Genomic DNA, 20869 nt, shown 5'->3' with positions numbered 1-20869 from the left:
ATTCTTATTAGAGACTAAGCCCCCTGGATACTCTTGTTAAAATGGGCCACATGTGACATCACATACATATTTCTGGTTGTTGCTGAACCACTAGATTTCAACAGTGGCAGGTTGTGAGAGACTTAATGTGATCTGGGACTGAAAATGGGCTTAAGATTCATCCAGGTTGCCTATACTTGCTTTAAACCTCATAAAAGGAGAGCTAACAATGTATGTAATCACCTGGTTAATAATTCTCTCATACCAATTGGTAGTTAGCGTTACTGTCAATTGAACATGACAAAATATATTCACAACACAGTTTTAAAGTATATGAACCACCAGCATATTTGCTATATGAAAGATACTTCAATACAAATTCTTACCTCTTCTGTTCTCACATTGATATAACCATAGTGTGTTCTTAGAGGTCTTCTTTGTGTATAAGAAAATGGCATCCATTTGACACTGGCTTGACCAAAGCAGCTGAGTATTAGAGGAAAGTCGACTTCATTTGTAAGGCGAGCAATGATCAGGAGTAGAAATGCTGCTATAAAACCCACCACAATGATCACCTTCCGCTGAAAATAGGAAAGAGAGAGAGAGAGAGAGAGAGAGAAATTAAACTAGAAATAAGAGTTTTTCAGCCTACTCAGTGATCTTTTTCTTCAGAAGAAGAGCCCTCCCTCCGGTCCATCTGCCTTGGTCCAGGCCTCAGAGGGAGAGAAGAATGCTGGATCTGATCCCCTCCCGCCCTCACCATTCTCTTCTCCTTATGTGTCGTGTCTTTTAGATTGTAAGCCTGAGGGCAGGGAACCATCTATTATCCCCTCTGTTGTAAACCGCTCGAATTCCCAATGATTGGGCGGTATATAAATAAATCCTATTATTATTATTATTATTATTATTATTATTATCTATATGTTCTTTGACATTGTTAGGGAACTCTGCACAAGGAGAGGGGGTGTCAACCCCTATTCCTTTCAGCACAGGAAACCAGTTTACATAAACAAATACAAGAATAAATTATAATTGTACATGGAAGTCATTTAACTAGGGGAGCTTCATATAGGCATTCAAGATGGTAATTGAAAATACTTATCTGTGTTTCCTAAAGTGGTACCAGCTTCTGAAACTAGATGGTTGCACAAATGTGCATTTTAATGAGTGTCCATTAAGAATTGGGCAGGGCAATCCTAACTCACAGATGTGCTAGCTCTAGGAAGTTAGGATAAGGCACAAGTCCCATTAGCAGCAATGTTGTTATACTGTCAGAATGATCTTCCATCAACAGCCCTTCTGCAATCTACCAGCAGAACTGCTCTTTTGATTAAGAGGTGTACTAGGGTTTGGGACCGTGGGGTTGCTGCACACTCCCGAACCTTAGTATTGGCAGCGCCATGACGCTTTTGGCCCGTGTATACTGGGCCTGAGTTCACATCATGAGAGACTTCATCTTTTTGAACAATTTCCCAACAGTTTTGCGAGGGGCATTTTCCCCTAAAAAAAAAAAAAAACAGAAGAGAACACCACCACTGTGCAAAGACAACAACAAGAACACTTTCATAAATTTTTCACCCAAAAGTAAAGATTTTTTTTTTGTTCTTGCAAGCAAGGATGAAATAAGTAAAAGCTCCCATTCCTGCTAAGGGAATATCCATAAGAACAGCAGAAATGTGGTAGTGCTAAGTAATTCTCAACACATATCAAGGTAATCCTAAATAATTCCCAACACTTATAGGTTGTGAGGAGTTTGTATTCAGCCCAGCCTAAGCTGTTAGCTCACCTAGTCCTTACCCATCATTACCAATTAGGGCTATCTGTAACATGAAAAAATATTTCAAGTATTTTGGAGGGAAACGTAAAATAATTTCTGAATTATTTCCCTCATCCATTGCTGCTTAATTTTAAAAAATCTGTGCAAAAAACAACAACCCACCATCTTCTTTTTAAAAATGTTTGACTATGACACTGGAGATCATGGTTCAATTCCCCACTCAGCCACAGAAACCCAGTGGGGGGATCTTTGGCAAGTCACACACTCCCAGCCCCAGAAAACCCTTAGGGTCATCGTAAGTTGGAAATGACTTGAAGACACACAACAAAAACCACAAGTTACACAGATGAGACAATAAGCTTTTCATAGGGTATTCAGATCTACTTGGAACTGCATGTATAGAACTTCAAAGTGCTCCTACTTTAGATTACTGCTCCCAGAATTCCCTAGCTCAGTGGTACTCAAAGCTTTTTACCCTTGGAACTCTCCAGGTGGATAACTCCCCCCCCCCCCGACACTGTATATGAATAAAAATATTTTGTTTATTTAATGTCCATAGTTTCATTTGCACATTCATGTAGATTAATATTTTGACATTGTGTAAGGAAATAACATTCAAATTAAAACAGTTTTATTTATGTAAATTCAATATTTAACTCAACTCATGTGTAAATTTTACATGTAAAAGGTTTGGGAAGAGGAAGAGGAGGGATCAGAACCCATATGTTTCAAGTCTTCCCTTGAGCAACTCTCTTGCTCCCCTTGGGGGTCCCACCCCACCATTTGACAACCACTGTCCTAGCTAGTATGTCTAACATCCAAAAGAAATAAGTTCCTTTTAAAAGAAGCATCCACAGCTTTGCATTCACCTCCTAGCATTTTTATGGCTGTCTGAATCATCTGTTAAATTCAAGTGAATTGTTTCTTGTAATGACTGTGCCCTAAAGGAACTTAAGTCTGCTGACTGACAACTACTTATTCCCTTGTGCAGGTCAAAGCGAGAGAAAAGAGATGGTATATAGAAGGTAGTTGACCCATTCAATGACTCTTAGGTAAATGAGCTAAGAGAGATATAAGGGCCAGCTGGAAGACAAGGGATGTAGGGTGATGAAACTGCTGTGAGCTGTAAGAGGGTTGGGTTAATGTGGGAGCAGAGTGATATTGTGTAGCAGAGGGAGAACACAGGGGGAGATGTGTAAATTACATCTGCCTATTTTTCATGCCTGGGTCAGTTGGCAGCATTGCATTACCAGATATTTAATCACTGGACTGAAAGCAATTCCATGATTGCAAACAGCAGTAGGGGAAAAAATCCAGTATGGGAAAATAAATTACTGTAATAAGTTTGAAAATTCCTGATGTTCTTTAAAGTGCATATTATATCTTAATGATGGCATCTCAAGCTTGACCTCTAGCCACTACATGCAATTAACATTGAAATAACATCTTTACTAGTCTGGCACATTCTTTATTAGTAGCGATATCCACTGCATGAATGCAATGGTAGGAATGGAAAAGGCAAAGAACTGGCAGGGCTGGGAGGTGATTCCTGATGCTTTTGTTGTGGCTGCTGCATAATCTGTTCTGAATAAGAAAGAAACATTGGTGGGACCAAGAGAAACAGAAACACAAGTGGCACATGGATTGAGTGTATGTGTTGAGGAGGTGCTTCCTCTCACTATGTCATGTGGCAACCACCTATTTAGTTCAGGAACCATCACTGAGCACAAGTGACCTGTGACTCCATTTTAAAGCCTGAATTTAGTAAATACAACTAATGAAACAGAGTCAGCCAAGGACATGTTTGTGCCTGATGCAAAGGATAAATTGATGGCTACCACCATTAGGCATGCAAAGGTCAACCAGAGTAATACTTCCATTTTAATAGTAGTGATAGGAAAGTAACTTCTACAACATTTGAAGACAGCAAACTGGCTTAATCGGTGCTGGTCAGGCTGTGCAGCACCCACACCTGACCTCCAATATCTTCCCACTGCCCTCTCCCTATAACCCAGTATTTTCTGCCTGGCCTGGGACACATGTTTCATTTTTTATGGTTGGGCCAGTTCTGGCATGACATAACAGAGGCACACTTTTGTTTACTAGAATTCAGTGGAAATGTGTGTATGCTTACTTCTTCAACATCTATTGCTGAAAGATGACACTAGATATAAATGTTGCTCCTATTTAAAACAGATTTTTCCCCCTCAAGTGATCCCAATGCATATTCAGAATGCATTGTTCAATGTTAGTCCTAAACCTGTTTGCACAAAGATCCAGAAAACTAATCATTTAGAACATTGCAAAACCAATATATAGTCACTAAAGGGGAAGAGGGTCCACTTTGAGTGAATGTGAACTGTGAAATAGCTCACTAGGGATGCCAGCTTTAATGCTCCATTAAAATGAATGGAAGTTGTACAATAACATAGCTGGCACAAGAAGAGGGTAGACATTAACTATGATGCAACTACCATTTAATTTCAATGGAGCTCTACACAGGGAGAGCTTGCAGTAATTGTGTCCATATTTTATAAAAACTACTGCTGCCAAGAAGACACAGTAAAATCCCTCATTGAGACTTCTTTTAACAGATTTATAGCTTGAAGATTTGAAAATTACAATAATTTTCATATGCTCTGATTCTTTAACATACATCACTATTCAAGCCATAAAAATAAAACTCTTATATTTATAGAAGAGCTGGTGAGAGGTTTGGGTTGTTTTTTATCTTAGTTTTTTGAGGGGATGGATTAACTTTGTTAAACAACTGAAGCAGATGTTGAAAATCACTTTGTCTAATATGTTCCATAAAGTAAAACTGGACGAACATAAAGTTGTTTAACATATATCACAGAATAACACATAGGTACGTTTAGCATGTCTTGCCAATCAATCCATGTGAGATTTGCTCTTTTTCTAGCAATTTTAAAAATTCTGTCTCAATAAGATAATTTTGATTCTTCTCTCTCTTAGTTCCAGGCAATCAGAACCACTCTGCCTGGCACATATATTAAAATCATAAGTAGCAGACATGATGATTCACTCTTTTATTATTAAATTTGCGGGTGGTGAAGACAGGGGAAAAAGTAGTCCAAAATGTGGTCTATAATTTTGCTAATTGTACTTTCAAGGAAAACTGAGGCCTTAATCCAGGGGTAGGCAACCTGCGGCCCGTGGGCCGGATGCGGCCCGGCGAGGCCTTGGGACTGGCCCCAGCCTGGTCCTGCCACCGATTGCCGCTGGGGCCTTTGGCCTCTCGCGCGCAGGGGCAAGGGGGGCAATTGTCTATAGACGCCTCAGAAACATGCATTTATATTAACATTTTTTTAAAAATCAGCAATTTTTTTTGCGTGTCCTCCACTTTTTTTAAAAAAGTGTCCACCATTTGAAAATGTTGTCCTACATTTGTCCCAGTTTATTTATTTATTTATTTATTTAATTTTTTTAAAAATTATTTGATTGTTTATTTTTTGGCTTCGGCCTCCCCGTTGTTTGAGGGACAGCAACCCGGCCCCCGGCTCAAAAAGGTTGCCTACCCCTGCCTTAATCCAATTGTCAGTACCAATTAGAATAAATTCCACTGAATAAAGAAAAAATTATATAAATCAACATTTACATAAATTCTATTGCTTCAGTGGGTTTACTCTGTTTAAGACATACTTGGTTTAGACTAGAGTAAAATTTATCCTGGTATTCCAATAAAGGATCTAGCTTCCATTTGTACACATAAACTCACTTAGGACCTGCAAGTACAAATGGGTGTAATGCAATGTATGAGTCTTCCCTTGATGTCACTTGCTAGTTTCCAGTTGTGTAGACCAATCAGAAAACCATCAACTGTATGTGTATCATAGATTGTATTTATGTGTATCACTACTGTTGTACAAAATGTTACTGTTTTGATCTTCCATGTATCAATACATTATATGATGTGAATTCTAAAAAGAAATATCAATAAGGAGAAATATTATCAAAAAAGAAAAAGAACCTGATCAGTTGTGTGAAGCAGCTGTTTGGGGGGAGTTTAGTGAGCCTGCCTGCCACTTTCTTTTCAAGCAGCTAACTGTCACAATGGACAGTTTTCTGACAGGACCATGTATAGGTTGTTCAGAGCCAAAAATGAAAAATCATGTAATAACTTATGGGGTTGGAAACGTTATTGTATTGGATAACCAGAAGAAGAAGAAGAAGAAGAAGACAGGAGCAGCAGCAGCTTCAGATGGTCACGCTGGCAGAGGCTTTCTGAGAGTGTAGCTTACAATAGGAACTTTTCCAAGCACTGCAAACTTTACCAATTCTTTTAAACCATCAGGACTAAAAGTCCAATATTTGTTTAACAACCCCCACTAGAACTTTACAATATCACACCTATGATAAGCTCATAGAGTTTGAAAACCTCATCACAACCTCCAATACAGTTGATTCTGATTCTGACTGCTTTGTTGAGATACTTTGATGACATGGCCCCTAGCAAATCCTATCCCTGCCATGAACTTGTCTCATGGTCTGAAACAGACAGAGCATGGGTGAGCACTTCCAAAGGCTTTGAAGTCATATCTGTACCCTTGGGACCCTGGAGGGTCATGCCTGCACCTTCACCGCCCCCCCTCCGCACATCCAACCATTTTTCTGGCCCCAAGTTGCCATGCATGCAATTATGAAATGAAGATGGCAATTCCTCACACATATATTTTTTTCCCCTGAACCCTTGCTTATTTTAGTGGAACATCCCCCCTCCCAAACCAGGAGTGACTGGTATGATGGGGGAGATGAGGGTGGGAGTGTAGAGAGGGCAAAGGGAGTGGTGGCCATAGTGGGAGCTACGTGTGGCCAACGCTTTGCCCACCCTGGTTTAAGTCTTCAATCATGCAGCTCCATTTCCAGGGAGGATTGGAAAAGAGTGTACATTAGAACTCAGGAAATCTGGAACTAGTCAACATAGATTAAGGTATAATGCGGGGGGGGGGGAGCCTATTATTAGGCAGAGTGAGACATCTTGTGTAGCAAGTAATGTGATATCAGAGAACAGAACTGTGTGTCTCATGTCCTGTTCAATATCCCTTACTTTGCTGTCATAAAGTGTTGTGGCGGATGCTCTTCCACCACCAGTGTTCAAGTAGCATTCCACTGCCAGGCTGCCAGTTATCTCAACCTGGTTCTATCTTAGGACAATATCACATGACTGAAATTGGAAGTATAATCCAGTGTCATCCTGAATGCAATCATGCATATTCACGTTATTGCTTAAAAAGTTACCACACACGATCACTGGCAGTCCGAACGCACTCTGAACACACTCCGAACGCAATCATGCGTCAATCCACAGTTAAGTAAATTCACTGAACTAGCGAAGTCACAAACCATGGTCCTAGGCAACTTCACACTCAGTGCGCTGTTGTTTGGTGTGATGTGCATGTCTCCTTTAGTCCTGGTTTCCTCCCCCCGCAATCTAGAAGGGGAGGGGTCCTATGAAGCCACGCTGCAATTCCGCTTCAATTTTGAATTGCTGAGGGGGGCTGCTGCCTGCTAATTAAGAGGCATGGACCGAGAGCTATTGGATAACCATTACATTCACGTTTTAACGTGACAAGAGTGAATATATGCTCGTTTTAACATGATTAGAGCATGTTCTTTCAACCATTCTTCCCGCTCCCCCTCTAACCTCTTTTGGAAATTGTGGTAGTCCTTGGTTCCTCTCTCTCACTCGCCTAAATATGCTATGCTCCAGTCATTTGGAGTCTCACTGAGCATGCGCAAAGGTGCCAATTTGTAATTAAGAACCCACCAGTGTGATGGCTTACTTTGCAGAATCTGGGTTGCATTCAGGGAGGCCATTACAGTGAATTTAAGGTGTGATAAGTAATCACGTAATTGCGTGAATTTTTGAATTGCCTGCGCTATCTTCTCTTTCGAAATTGAGAGCCTCCCGTCCCATTTGATAAACTCCTTAGACAACTCATTTGAAATGTAGATTAAAACCAGGAACAGATTCACTGCACAGCTGTTGTGAGGATAAGATGAGGAGATGTGGAAGATGGAGAGCTAAGTATGTGACCTAGACTTCACTGGAGGAACAAGGAGCATAGCAAACAAACAAATAATTTGCAGCTTACAGGGGAGGAGGAAGAAAGAAAATGAGAGAATATTGCTTCAGAATGGTCCATAAGAACTGGCGTTCAAAATCTTTTCTCCTTATTGGGCTGGTATGTGAGCAGCTAGAGTCCTCAAAGGGAGCTTAACATGCAATGCAGGAATCATTAGTACAGTACTGGAATCCTGCTGCAGGTGCACACACAAATGAGATGGTTTTTATGGGTCTTATTTTATCTGCTGTTTCCCTGAATGTATGATAACAGCAAAATGCAGAAGGACAATTCAAAGGTAAAGATTAATGCAAAAGGTTTTAGTCTCTTAGATGACATGATGTAGTAAAATATTGTACTGGTTTCACAATACCTATTTTTATGACTGTAATGAAGAACTCAATCACTTTTTAATACTCCTGCCCATTTATAGTACTTTTATTATCAGCCTACTACAGGTTTTCAGGCTTCATTTGATTTTTACTCATGTGTAATATCAATTGAAAACAATAATGGCTGCACTTAGTAAATTTGTTTCATTTCAAGAACTGCAGTACTGTATGTAAAACCTGTTTTATTTAATTTTCTCCTGTAGAGTTCTCTCATCCCAATGATACCATGTATCATTTTTTTTAAAAAAGAGTATGAAATGAAATGCCTTCATAAAAACACACATTACCTCCACCTTACTATTTTTCATTTCATGGTTAAATGTTAAAAACTACATCCAATTGCTAGTTCCAACTTGATTAAACCATTCATCAATTGTAAAACAACATATGTAAATGCCATTGCTTCAATGGGTCTACTTTTGTTTGAACCAGCAATTGGAATTAGGTTTAAATATTCAGATATTTTATTCCAGTATAATTTTATTTTATTCCTGATCTATTCTAAAGTCTGAGAAGAAGGTGAAAAAGTGGGGGAGAGCACATACCCAAGCCATTCCATATAATTTCATTGTATTAAAGTATCATTAGCATTCATGTTAGGGTAGGCAAGCTTCAGGGGTCTGAGGACCATTTCCCCATCTCCACAAATACTGGAAAGTGCTGACGCCAGTGTCAGTGGCATGTTGAACACATACCTGGCTTTAGCATGAACTTTAAAGAGATTCCTAGAGAGGTGTTCTCTCAGCATTTTTTTTTAATTATTTCTAGTTTTCCCAGTTTCATGGCAATCCTGTGCCCTAACCACACCAAATGTGGAAGGGCTACTGCATTCATCTGAGAAAACTTTGTCAGGGTTTTGTGGAGCAAAAGGATCCCTGAAGAATGGAAGAACAGTAATTGTGTCTGGGGTTTGAAGAATTTTTGTCATATTTTTTCGGGCGGGGGGGGGGGGGCAGGGAAGGCTTACCGGGAGTGAAAGAACATGGCACAGTGCTGCATAGGGGCAAACTGAAAACGGGAGAGAGCTCCTGTATTTCAGTGGTTGTGTAGAAGAGGAGTTTGAGGAGGTGCTGCTCATTACCTGGTTGTGTGATAAGCAACCCTGGGTAAAATTCCCTCATTTACATAACCATTAAAGGTACAGAAGCTCTCTTCAATTTTTCAGTCTGGCAACCCTAGGCTGTAATCGGTCTTTCTTTTACAATGGACTCTTGATCTCCATGGGCTTGCCATCCACAGAGTTAAGCATCTGCAGAGGGTTGAGAATTCTGAGGGTTGGGATTCTGACAGAGGGGAACAATTAAGCCTGAGAGAAGGGCGTTACACATACACATGTGTGTGTGTGTGTGTGTGTGTGTGTGTGTATTGAAGAGAATGTAAAGCAAGGCATACTGGGAAGAAGGAACAAGCATATTTTATTATGCAGCCCACCCAAAACCAAGTTGGAACCAGCATGCAAGATATGTTTGAGATGTTTGTTTATTCATTGTACATTTCTCTTCTTGCATTCTAGAAGCATTGAATGCTTATACAAAGCAAGTACAATGGCTATTCCTAAAATAAGTGTGTGACATTCTGCAAGTTCAAGATCTCTTCAAAGAAAAAAGATAAGTTGTACTGATCAGTGGAACAGACGTGTAGGAATGAAGAGACCGGTCAAAAATAGTAATGAAAGAAACAATACAATCGAAGAAGTGAAGGGATTTGAAACCCAGCAAAGCTGACCAGCCTTTAAATTACTCTGCAGTGACAGTGTCCACCCCATCCTCCCTAAGCATGTGTACATGCTTGCTACCCAAGGCAATATTCTTAAATCTGATGAAATGAAATGGTCTGTATACTTTGTCAAATAAAATATGCTACTTTCTATTAAAAAAAAAAGCATCTGCAGATGGCAAGCCCCACTGCTTTCAATAGGGGTCCGACTCCTGTGTTTTTCCTTAGTGGCTATGAAGGACAGACTGTACTAGTAAAAGAAAAGAAAAAATTCTGTCTTTACCAACTGCAGCAGGGCTACAAAAAGCGGTGGTCTAGTTTCATTCTTTATTGAATGTTTTCCTTTTAATAACCAGTAAAGTGAAAAATCAACTGCAACCCTATCTATCACCTCATATCTATTACGAAAAGCTCCCCATCACAGTCATAAGAAATGTATACAAACACAACTATGGAAATGTCTCCTCTTCCACTTTTTCAGGAGACAAATGACCCTGTAAAAACCTGTGGGAAGCCTTTTTGGCTGAGCCAAGAGCAGGTAAGTTCATCCACAAGATGAACAAGAAGAACTTGAGACTGGCATACCTAACAAAGGGGCCATTCAGACTACCTCTTACCCCGGTTCAGGAACTGGATTAAACACGGGAAGTTCATATTGACGCCGATTCTTCCACAATTGAAATCGAGGCTTTCACACTCATTCAGGGGCAAATGCCCCTTGGCATGGGTCTTTTGAAAAAGGACTTTTACTTGTATCTTTTGAGAAAAGACGAGTCCCAGTTCGGGTCAAGTTCAGGGGAGGGATTTAGGGAGGGATTTTTATATTTTTTTTATTTTTGACAGGCTATGCAAATAGTTCCATTGATACATTTTGATAGAATATGTCTTCTTGTGCTACATTTCCCTTTTGTTCGCTTGCTCTCGGCATGGCACCTCACTTTGCAAGAGGCTTTTTTTAAAAAATTATTTTTTGGGGTGTAATATGCGAATGCTACAATGCAAATGTTACAAATGTTTCTCTTTCAATTTGGCAAATTGATACAGAATGCTTTTGCTACATATGTGTATGTGTATTGTAAGGCATTCTAGGGTGGCAATCTGAGGGAAAGCAAAGGATTCAGAGATGGCATTCTGAGGTGAGGATAGATGGCATTTTGGGATTGAAAATGGAGGCAGAGCAAGGAGATCCAGAGGAGGGAAGGATAGATTGCATTTTGGGGTGGCAATCGGAGGCAGAGCAAGGAGATCCAGAGGCGGGAAGGATAGACTGCATTTTTTGGTGGCAATTGAAGGGAAAGCAAAGCAAGAGGATGCAGAGATGGCATTCTGGGGTGAGGAATTATTATTATTACTATTATTGTATGTGTATGTGAGGCATTCTGGGGTTGCAAGGAGGGAAAGCAAAGCAAGAGGATGGCATTCTGGGGTGAGGAATAATAATAATAATAATAATAATAATAATAATAATAATAATAATAATGTGATGGGAAAAGGATAGCATGGGGGGAGGCAAGGGCTTCAGAGGTAGCATTGGGCTGGAAGTGAAGGGGAGGCTAGGGGCTGGCATGTGAAAATCCATGACTTTGGGGGAGTCACACTCTCTCAGCCTCATGGGAAAGCAATGGCAAATCTCCTTGGAACCAATCTTGCCAAGAAAACCCCAGGATGGGTCGTTTTAGGGTTGCCATAATCTGTAGTGACCCAAATTTTTTTTTAAATATATATACCGCTATTCCAAAGATCATTGCGGTGGACAGCAAGTAAGCTAATTAGCAAGTAAGCTAATTTGCCCCCAACAGTCTGGGTACTCATTTTAGCGACCTCGGAAGGATGCAAGCCTGAGTCGAGCTTGGGCCCTTTTCCTGGTCTTGAACTCGCAACCTTGTGGTTTTGAGTGAATGGCTGCAGTACAGGCATTTAACCACTGCGCCACCAGGGCTCCAAATACACACAACACGCATGCACACACACACCTGGAGGTTTTTAAATTTGACAGGTTGACAGAATAAGTGCACAGTGCCACCAGGTCTTTAAAAAAGGAGGGGGAAAGCACCCATTCCGTTGGAAACGTCACCTTTGACGAAAGCGGAAGTGAATTTGATTGACAGCAAAGGAGCCTTCATTTTAAACAGGTACCACAAATGTGAACTTCAGAGGGGTAAATTACCCCAAATGAGGTAAAAAATAGTGGGCACTTGTTTCTGAGCAGATTCGAGAGGGGGGGGACCCGGATCTGCCCAGTTCTATCCAAGGCAAACGGGCAAGTGGGAATGGGGCCAAAGAAAGACTTTTACCACTTTGAGGCCATTGCGCTTTGCATCTTGTCTGCACCTGTGGCACAGAGGCAAGTTTCAGTGGCAACTGGTGGCTACAATATCAGTGCAGTGGTGAATCTACTCCAAGTCTGACACCCAGCTTTAAAGAAGGTATACAAAGTATTGAACATATTTTGGGGATCTCCTTTTGTTCAGAATTAACTTCAGTGGAATTATCATCCCACTGACATGGGATACTTCAGTTTCCACTGGCAACTGGCATGATATGGGATGCCAACAGCTCAGTTTTCCAATATCTTTAAAAATGTTGCTTAACCTACAGCATTTCCCTGATCTAAACTGTACTCCTAAGGTTGCCACTACTTCCACTCCTGAGAAGACAAGGCCCTCCCCCACAGCTACTTTAAAAACTTTTTTAAAGTCAGTAAATTCCATCATGACTTCAGCCTTACTGTTAGATCTCAATAGAATAAAAGCACTGAATCAATGAGATTTACCTGTGTGCTGATACATATTCATATTGGAGAAAAAATCAATAGGATTCAAGACCATATTCCCCAAGGATTATGTCTGTCTTGTTCCTTAAATGTTATTCCGCTTCACAAATGTTGCTGGACTCCAGCTCCCATCATGTCTTACTCTTAGTCATGCCTGCTGAGTCTGATGGGAGTTGGAGGCCAACACTATCCAGAGGGTGGCAAGACAACATTCCCTTATATAGAGAAGTTGAAGTAACAGCATAGAATTGTATTCATTTATTTATTATTTTGCTTCCAGCAGTCCATAATAGGAATTGTTTTCTTCTGATAACACAATCCATAGACATTCTAGTCATTGCAGAATATCAGAAGAAATTGTGTCCAGTTAAAATGTCTCTTTGAACCAAACATAGTGAGAACCCAACACCTTCCCTAATTGGGCCTACAGAGTAAGAAGAAAGGCCCTTCCTCCAGTCTATCTGCCCTGGTCCAGGCATCAGAGGGAGAGAAAATCTGCTGGACTTTTCCCCTTCCCCACCCCATTCCCTTCTCCTTTTGTGTCTTGTTACTTTAGATTGTAATCCTGAGGGCAGGGAAATGTCCAATTAACAATTTGTAAGCCGCTCTGATAACCTTTTGGCTGTAGAGTGGGGTATAAGTAAATAAATATTATTATTATTATTATTATTATTATTATTATTATTATTATTATTATTATTATTTGCAGCAACGAAGTACCTTCTGACTACAGGAGCCCTGGTGGCACAGTAGTTAAATGCCTGTATTGTAGCCACTCACTCAGAAACCACACAGTTGTAAATTCAATACTAACCAGAGGCTCCAAGTCTGGCATCATTCTGTGGGTCACTAAAATGAGTGCCCAGTTTGTTGGGGGTAATTAGCTTACACTTTGTAAAGCGCTCAGTACATCAGTAAGTGGTATAGAAATATACTTGCTATTGCTATTGCTACATCTAGTTTGTATTTGGTGTATAAGAAAAGAAAGTGACGAAAAGCAGAAGTCTTGAGCAAGTGAAATTCAATTGTGTATTTCCAGCTGGAAAAGATTGCTTTTCCTTTAAATATGCTGGCTATGCTTACTAGCAGGCATGTCTGATTTGTAGCTAACAATAGAAACCAGCTTTCTACTTCATTCTCCTTTTAAAAGACTCTCAAGAGTAAGAAAGACTTTCATAGCTTGTTGTTTTGCAAGATATTAGGACACACTCTCCTTCCCAACCTCCAAATATGGCACAAGCAAAGACAAACAAGAGCCACAATGTCTGTCCTGACTTTGGGAAGTCAGTGCTTGTAAAAGTTAATAACAAAGTCACACAAGTGTGTGGTCAACAGTAAACGTCCACAATACATATAATCCAAAGATGTGAGATGGATATGCTGATGAGTGGGGGTACAGCCACACAAATTGCTTAGCATATGATGGGTGTCACTGAACATATGCAGTGACAGCAACATTAACAGCTCTAGAACACTGATAATGGTACTGAATTCCATTATAAATTCTATAAATCCAGACCTGCTCCCTTCTTCTCTCCTAAAGAGTTGGAAGAATAAGAATTCTCTTCCCCTGCCTTTCTCTCTCTCTCTGTGTAGAGAGAATGGAGACTGAATGAATATTCAAAAATGGTCAAAAATATGTTTCTCACGTGGCAGTAAACCCTGATGAGGACTACTGTCACACTGCCAAATTAACGTATTCTGACATCACTTTAAATGTCATGGCTCCATCTGATGAAATCCAGGGATTTGCAATTTATTGTAGCACCACAGTTCTCTGACACAGAAGGCTCACAAAACTAGAAATACCAGAATTCCACAATATTGAATGACGACAGTTAATACAATATCAAATTGCATTAATTCTGCAGTGTAGATGCAGCACTGAAGAAACCTGGACTAAATAATAAGATTATTTTCTGCACATACAAAAAGCCACTTCCTGTGCAGACAATGCTGTTTTCTGTGCAAGAATATCATGTGCAACTTTTTCACAGAGTAAATCCTGAACTATTTCTTGTAGCAGGAAAAATTACTAAAATCACTCATTCCTTCTTTCAAGAATGAAACTAGTGAACTAACAGATTGCATGCTGCCCTCTGTTTTGTGTGGTATGTTCATTCGCACATGTGTGGTTGTGTAGGGTAGTGATTACTGGACCAGCCTTTTCACCTGTATGTGTTTAATGTTGGTTCCAGCCTGCTTTTGCATCACCAGCCACTCATCGTTATAAACTGCAATATGATTCACAGTATTTGGACCACATAATATGTATTTTGTATGTATTTTACCTTAAAATACAAAATTTAGTATGCTTTTCAGTATGTATTATTTTTCTTTCTTAAAGAGAACTCTATAACATTTTGAAGACATGCAAAAATGGAAGTACAACTTTGTGCCAAATCATGTATTAGTCCAGCAATCAGACTAGTTTACTTTAAATGAGGACCAAATGAAATCCTGTATTAGTTTTTTTATTTGTTTTATAAAATATAAAATTTTATATTTACATAGCAAACATGAGGGCCTGATACTCCACCACATTGTTTGCGAAAACCAGGGCTAATTTTTCAAGTGTTTTTTTCCTAGCAATCAAAATAGGACACCTACCATCTGGTCACGCTGAAAAGTAGAAAAGAGAAGCAAGTAATCATTTGTCATATTTTTCCTTATGACTTTCATATCCCTCAGTCAACACCATTCTTGCTAAAAAGAGTTTCACAGGTCCATCAGATTAGCAGCTCTGCTCTCAAAGCTGAGAGAGAGAAAGCGGTCATTTCAGCAAGCACTCTTGACTTGAAAGAAGAAATAAAACAAAAAGATTATTATGGCTTCAAAAAGAATTGGCAGAGCCATATTTTTTCTGACAGACAACCAGATTTAGTAGACGTTTGAGGATAAAAACTGCCATATTTCGCTTGAAATATAGACACTCTCTTGTATTTTTTTCTTTTTCCTCCCTGCCTCCCTCTGTGCACACAACACACACACATCCAAGGACATTTCATCTCTTTGGACTGACAGCATCCACAGTTTTGGTCCATCTGCTAAACTCATAATTTACAACTTGAACAACATGGTATTTATAGCAAAATGACAAGTGATGCTGTTACTCATGCAAGATTTGCATTTTTCATTGCAACTGCTGCAATATCCGTTAATGATTACAGGAAATAACCAGATGAAGAGTAAAAATGTTAATGTTTGACTTTTCTCCTGAATTTTTCCTCCCTTTTAGAACTTTAGGGTTCCAATTCTTTGTGTACTTATTTGAAAGGAAGCCCCACTAATGACAGTGGCACTTACCTTTAACTGTAGCAACTGTGCTCTAAAGCAGAGGCTTCTGCCATATTGCAGAATTAATGCAGTTTGACACTGCCTTTACTGCCATGGCTCCATCCCATGGAATCCTGGGATTCATAGCTTGCTGTGGCACAAGAGCTCTCTGACAGAGAAGGCTAAATATCTCACAAAATTACAAATCCCAGAATCCCCTAAACCATGGCAATTAAAGTAGTGTCAAAGTGCATTAATTCTGCAGTATAGATGCAGCCAGGGACCAGAATGGAAACAAGACTGATTGACTCTAGATAATATCAAAGATTATAGCTGTTTAGGGGATGCAACATTTCACAGAAGCATCACATGGTAGCCCTTAGGAGCTAGAAAAAATCCAGAAGAAGCTGGATTCACATCCACATCTAATATGGAATCTGTGGGCAGGGCCAGGAATCTGTGAGACCTCAGGGATATGGTAGCCGTGTCCTTCATGTATGCTGTGGCAAGAGAGCAAAAAGCTCTTTTCTTTCTACATACACACTGAAAGAATTTACATATTGGTTTTCTTTACTTTTCAAAATACTCTAACAAAGGCTCACAGGCAGACTTCCCCCACCCTGCAAAAGATGAAAATATTAAATATCTAAAAGACATATTGCTGATCTACTCCACCCACTGCTAACAGTTTAGTATTGTTAGAAAAGTATGGTGATCAGAGATCATTTAACAATTGCAACCTAAACAAATGTACACTACACAAAGTACAACCCTATTTATCCAGTAGCCACTACCTGTGCATAATCACACCTCCCCAGGGATGGAAACTGTGTAGCTCTCTGGATGTTGTTGAACTGCCACTCTCAGCACTCCCCATCAAAGGCTCTCCTGGCTAAGGCTGCTGGGAGTTTCAGTCCATCAACATATATAAGGCCAGATAATTCCCACCTCTGTCCTTTGTTATTACATAAGGTTTTTACCTTGAGGTAAAGTTGGAAGATAATGATTTCACAAGAGATATTTTCAATCTATGGTGATTTTTCTTAAAAAACAAAACACTGCAGATTTTAATTTTAGACTCTCACATGGTTATATAAAGCAGGTATTCCTTCTAAATGGTATGGAACCTATGGGAGGTCAGGATGCCCACTTCTCTGTCATCGTTATACTTAAATACCAAGGCTTTTTTATTCCGTAGGGCTTTGGGCAACTGATTGGTTACTATGGGGGGAGGATTTCTACTCGCAAGCTGTATTTTCTTCATGATGTGCTTTAAACTGAGGTTTTAATTTCACTGTGTTTTAATATTTAAACTTGTTTTATATTTTAATTATATTTTCTGTTCAATTCTTTTTATGAGTCACATTGAGGCTCATTGGGGGGATGTGTGTGTGTGTGTGTGTGTGTATCTACATCTATGTACAATCAAACCTCCATTTTTGCAGAGGATCCATTCTGAACCAACCACCGCACGAAAATGAAAAATTGACAATATTCAAGCCCCATTGACTTGAATGGCGGCGTGTGCCTGGGGGCACCCGGGGGCATGCACTGTGGGTGCACTCTTCATTTTGTCCCCCTTCATTTGCCACCTGCAAACGGGCAAGAGACGCAGATTCCAAGTCCATGAAATCAGAGGGGTGACTGTATTTTGGTTGCACCTTCAAGTCATTTCCAACTTATGATGACTCTAAGGCAAACCTATCATAAGCTTTTCTGAGGCTGAGAATGTGTGACTCACCCAAGATCACCCAGGGGATTTCTGTGACTATGTGAGGACTCAAATCCTGATCTCCAGTCTTAGTTCAATGCTTAAACCACTACAATGTGCTGGCTCCCATTTTTCTTTCTTTCTTTCTTTCTTTCTTTCTTTCTTTCTTGCAGGGGAGAAAAAAAGCTATGCCAGAAATCAGTGTCTTCCCCTGTATTCTGACCCTGTGCTAAACCACACTTAAGAATAGACTTTCACAAATTGCAGCTAACCAAGATATTTGTCTATGTCATTTATGTGTTAGTACATGATTTTCAGAGGTTTCGGTTGCACTATTGTGGTTTTAAGTCTAAGTGCTCGTGTAAACCACCCCAAATTTAGAATCCACTATCTCTTAGCAGTGCAATTGGAACACATTTGCAGTTTTGGGTACATGGGCAGAAAGAGATCAAGAGGAGAAAAAGGAGACACTGGGAGTGAAAGGGAGATACACCTTTGTGAATTATTTGAGGTAAACTGTCAAGCTGTGTCTGCAGGCAAGTAGTTTTTTGCTGTATAGTGTCCACTAACGCTCTGTCCAGGGCTGACAGGCTTGGGCAAACTGGTTACTGAATCACAAATTCCTGAGGCTTCCACAAATTCCCTGGAGGGTGGCTGTTATGTACTGACATAGCTTGACCTCCTTGATATGTAATAGCCAATATAGTCACAATGGTAGGAAGCCATAGCTGTAGAAGTGCAAAGCTTCCTTTTCTGCTGTTTGAGCACACCATCATTAATTGTACATTTTAAAATGTACTCATTATTCATTCTTAGAGAGCTTGGTTTAAGGATTGTCACTAATCCCCTCAAGAAAAACTCTTCACAGATTTTCTTTTCTCAATGTACAGAAATATGCCAGCTTGATTTTCCTGTTTTACCTTTGGCTGTAGCATTCATTCTGGAAGAAAGCCCCAAACAACAAAAAAGATGAGCAGGAACAACTAGAGCCAATACCCTGCAATACGGCACATAACTAATAACATCATGTTAAGGAGATCTGGTAGCATCTTTGATACTAACTGGGCAAAATAGGCTATAACTGGGGTGGTGAACCTATGGCATGCATGCCAGAGATGGCACGCAAAGCCATTTTCCAGGGAACACAGAAGACAGGGAAGAGGAAGATCAGGCAGCTGAAGGCCCGGAAGAGTGCGGGAAGAGGCTCTTCCTGTTCCTGCTCTTCCTGGCCATCCCAGGCTTTCAGTTGCCTCTCCAGAGAGGCGGCTGAAGGTCCAGGGGGATGGGAAAAGATGTCCCGCCCTGGAAGTCTCAACACACAGTAACACCTGGTCCCAGAACACCTTTCAGTTTGGGCACTTGGTCCCTAAAAGAATTGCCATCACTGGGCTATAACATAAGCTCAGATTCATGGAAGGACCTTTATAACCAGACTCTATGAATAGCCATAGAAATGTAAAATGAGTGGGTATAGTGATGAGGTGGCAAGTTCAGTTTCAACTATGGGTGTTGAGGGACAAAGGTGGGAGGAAAGACATTGCCTAAGATCAGGATGAGTGGGTGAGCATATGAATGGTTGAGGGACTTTTGGAATGTGGTATGTGCAGGCTGGGAACCAGAAAGGATGCATGATAAACTGGACAGGAGTGTCCTCATGACACTGAAGTGTTATGTAGTGTGTCAGAAAGGCATTGTCTCTGTTCAGCCCACTACTGATGGATTGGAGCTTGTGAATATATTCCAATTCCCCTGCTTCTCTTTCCAATCTTCCTTTGTACTATTTTTGTGCAATGTCCATCGTCCTGAGACAATGGATATCGGCAATATTCAATATTTCTATATTACCCTCAGGCTATCTATCCCCGAAACTCCTTCACTCTGGGCTCAGTCTTAGAGCTAAGTCCTTTCCTTCCAAACTTTAGCCCTCACAGTCCCTAACTTCTGGACTCTCACAAAACCAGACTCACACTGTCTGAAACCAAAACCTTGTCAGTAATGGAATTCTTTTTCTCTACATGACAAAATTCTATTGGCTGAAACCAGTTGGCTGTTGCTAGCTCAGCATAATCCTGCCTGCTCTCCACACTCCTCTAAACTTGTCAGCTGCTGCATGTAAAACTGCATGTTCTCTACCACTTTCCTTATGCATGGAAGGTCATCTCATGGGCCAAAGGCACTCACCTGAGTCACAGGTTCAGAGGAGAAAACTGGAAGCATCACTCCTCTGACAGTCCATTCTTAACTTGGTCACAATATGTAGAATTAGCAGTATTTCAGTATTAACAGTATTTGGAAGCTTTACAGAAAACACTTGAATGAAACCTTCAGCTATGTTCTAAATTGCTTGTTTTCACCATCTGGTCTTTTTCTTTTCTTTTCTTTTGCTGTATCAGGAATCAAGTGGTAAGAGCCATGACAAGTTTTTCTCGCACGAAAAAAATGAAAAGTTTAGAACGTACATCAAAAGTCTTTATTCTCATTTTTTAAATAGGTGGTATATAAGCATATTTTTCTTCCATTACTATTTATTAGTTTCATGTTTTTTTGCAATAATGACAACAGCCCAAAGGCTGAAATCAATTTAAGATGCCTACATGCTAAGAGGAGGGCAAAACATGATTTCATTATTTCCTATAATGATTTCCGTAGAACAAGAGAAAACTCAACATTTAATAGAGTTTTTCCCAGAGAAACTCCTCCAGCTACTGACGGCTAATTTCTCACAACTCCTGACAGAGCAGTAGAGAGCTAGAAACATATATATCTCACCTAAACACATATTTGATCATCATATCACACCACAGTCCTTCCAGGCTAGCTAACTGAATTGAACTCGACCTTCAAAGCCCTTGGAATGCAACAAAACATCTTTGTTTCCTGACATTTATAGGTGGCTTTTCTGCATGGCTGCCTTTATTGCCCTGAAAGTAATGGTGAAAGCTGTGTGTACAAACCTGCTATAAACTCTGACAAACCGTGGAAAGGGAAGACAGATTTATTCAATGTGGGTTACCACAGAACTAGTCTAATGAGAGGGAAGATTTACATTTCCTTTTCCCAAGGAAAGCCACAGCTCCTTGGGATACTTCTCTCCGTATCACAGAGACTTGTTTTAATGATTTATTTATTTATTTAGAGAAACTGAATTAGTAATCAACA

The 20869-nt window shown here is 40.1% G+C and overlaps 1 protein-coding gene across 1 annotated transcript in view; it reads right to left on the bottom strand.

Annotated features, from left to right (window-relative positions):
• The window catches only part of ST6GALNAC3 (ST6 N-acetylgalactosaminide alpha-2,6-sialyltransferase 3), a 294151-nt gene that overhangs the window by 220459 nt on the left and 52823 nt on the right, over positions 1-20869 (bottom strand). The window contains exon 2 of the mRNA XM_042465669.1: positions 366-560. Coding sequence (XP_042321603.1) covers positions 366-437 — 72 coding nt within the window. The 5' untranslated portion in view covers positions 438-560. The remainder of the gene's footprint in view (positions 1-365; positions 561-20869) is intronic.

Source organism: Sceloporus undulatus, chromosome 4 (assembly GCF_019175285.1).
Source record: "Sceloporus undulatus isolate JIND9_A2432 ecotype Alabama chromosome 4, SceUnd_v1.1, whole genome shotgun sequence".
In the NCBI taxonomy this organism is placed as follows: domain Eukaryota; kingdom Metazoa; phylum Chordata; class Lepidosauria; order Squamata; family Phrynosomatidae; genus Sceloporus; species Sceloporus undulatus.
The sequence above is the reverse complement of the archived record's forward strand: the minus strand, read 5'-3'. Positions and strand labels throughout refer to the sequence as shown.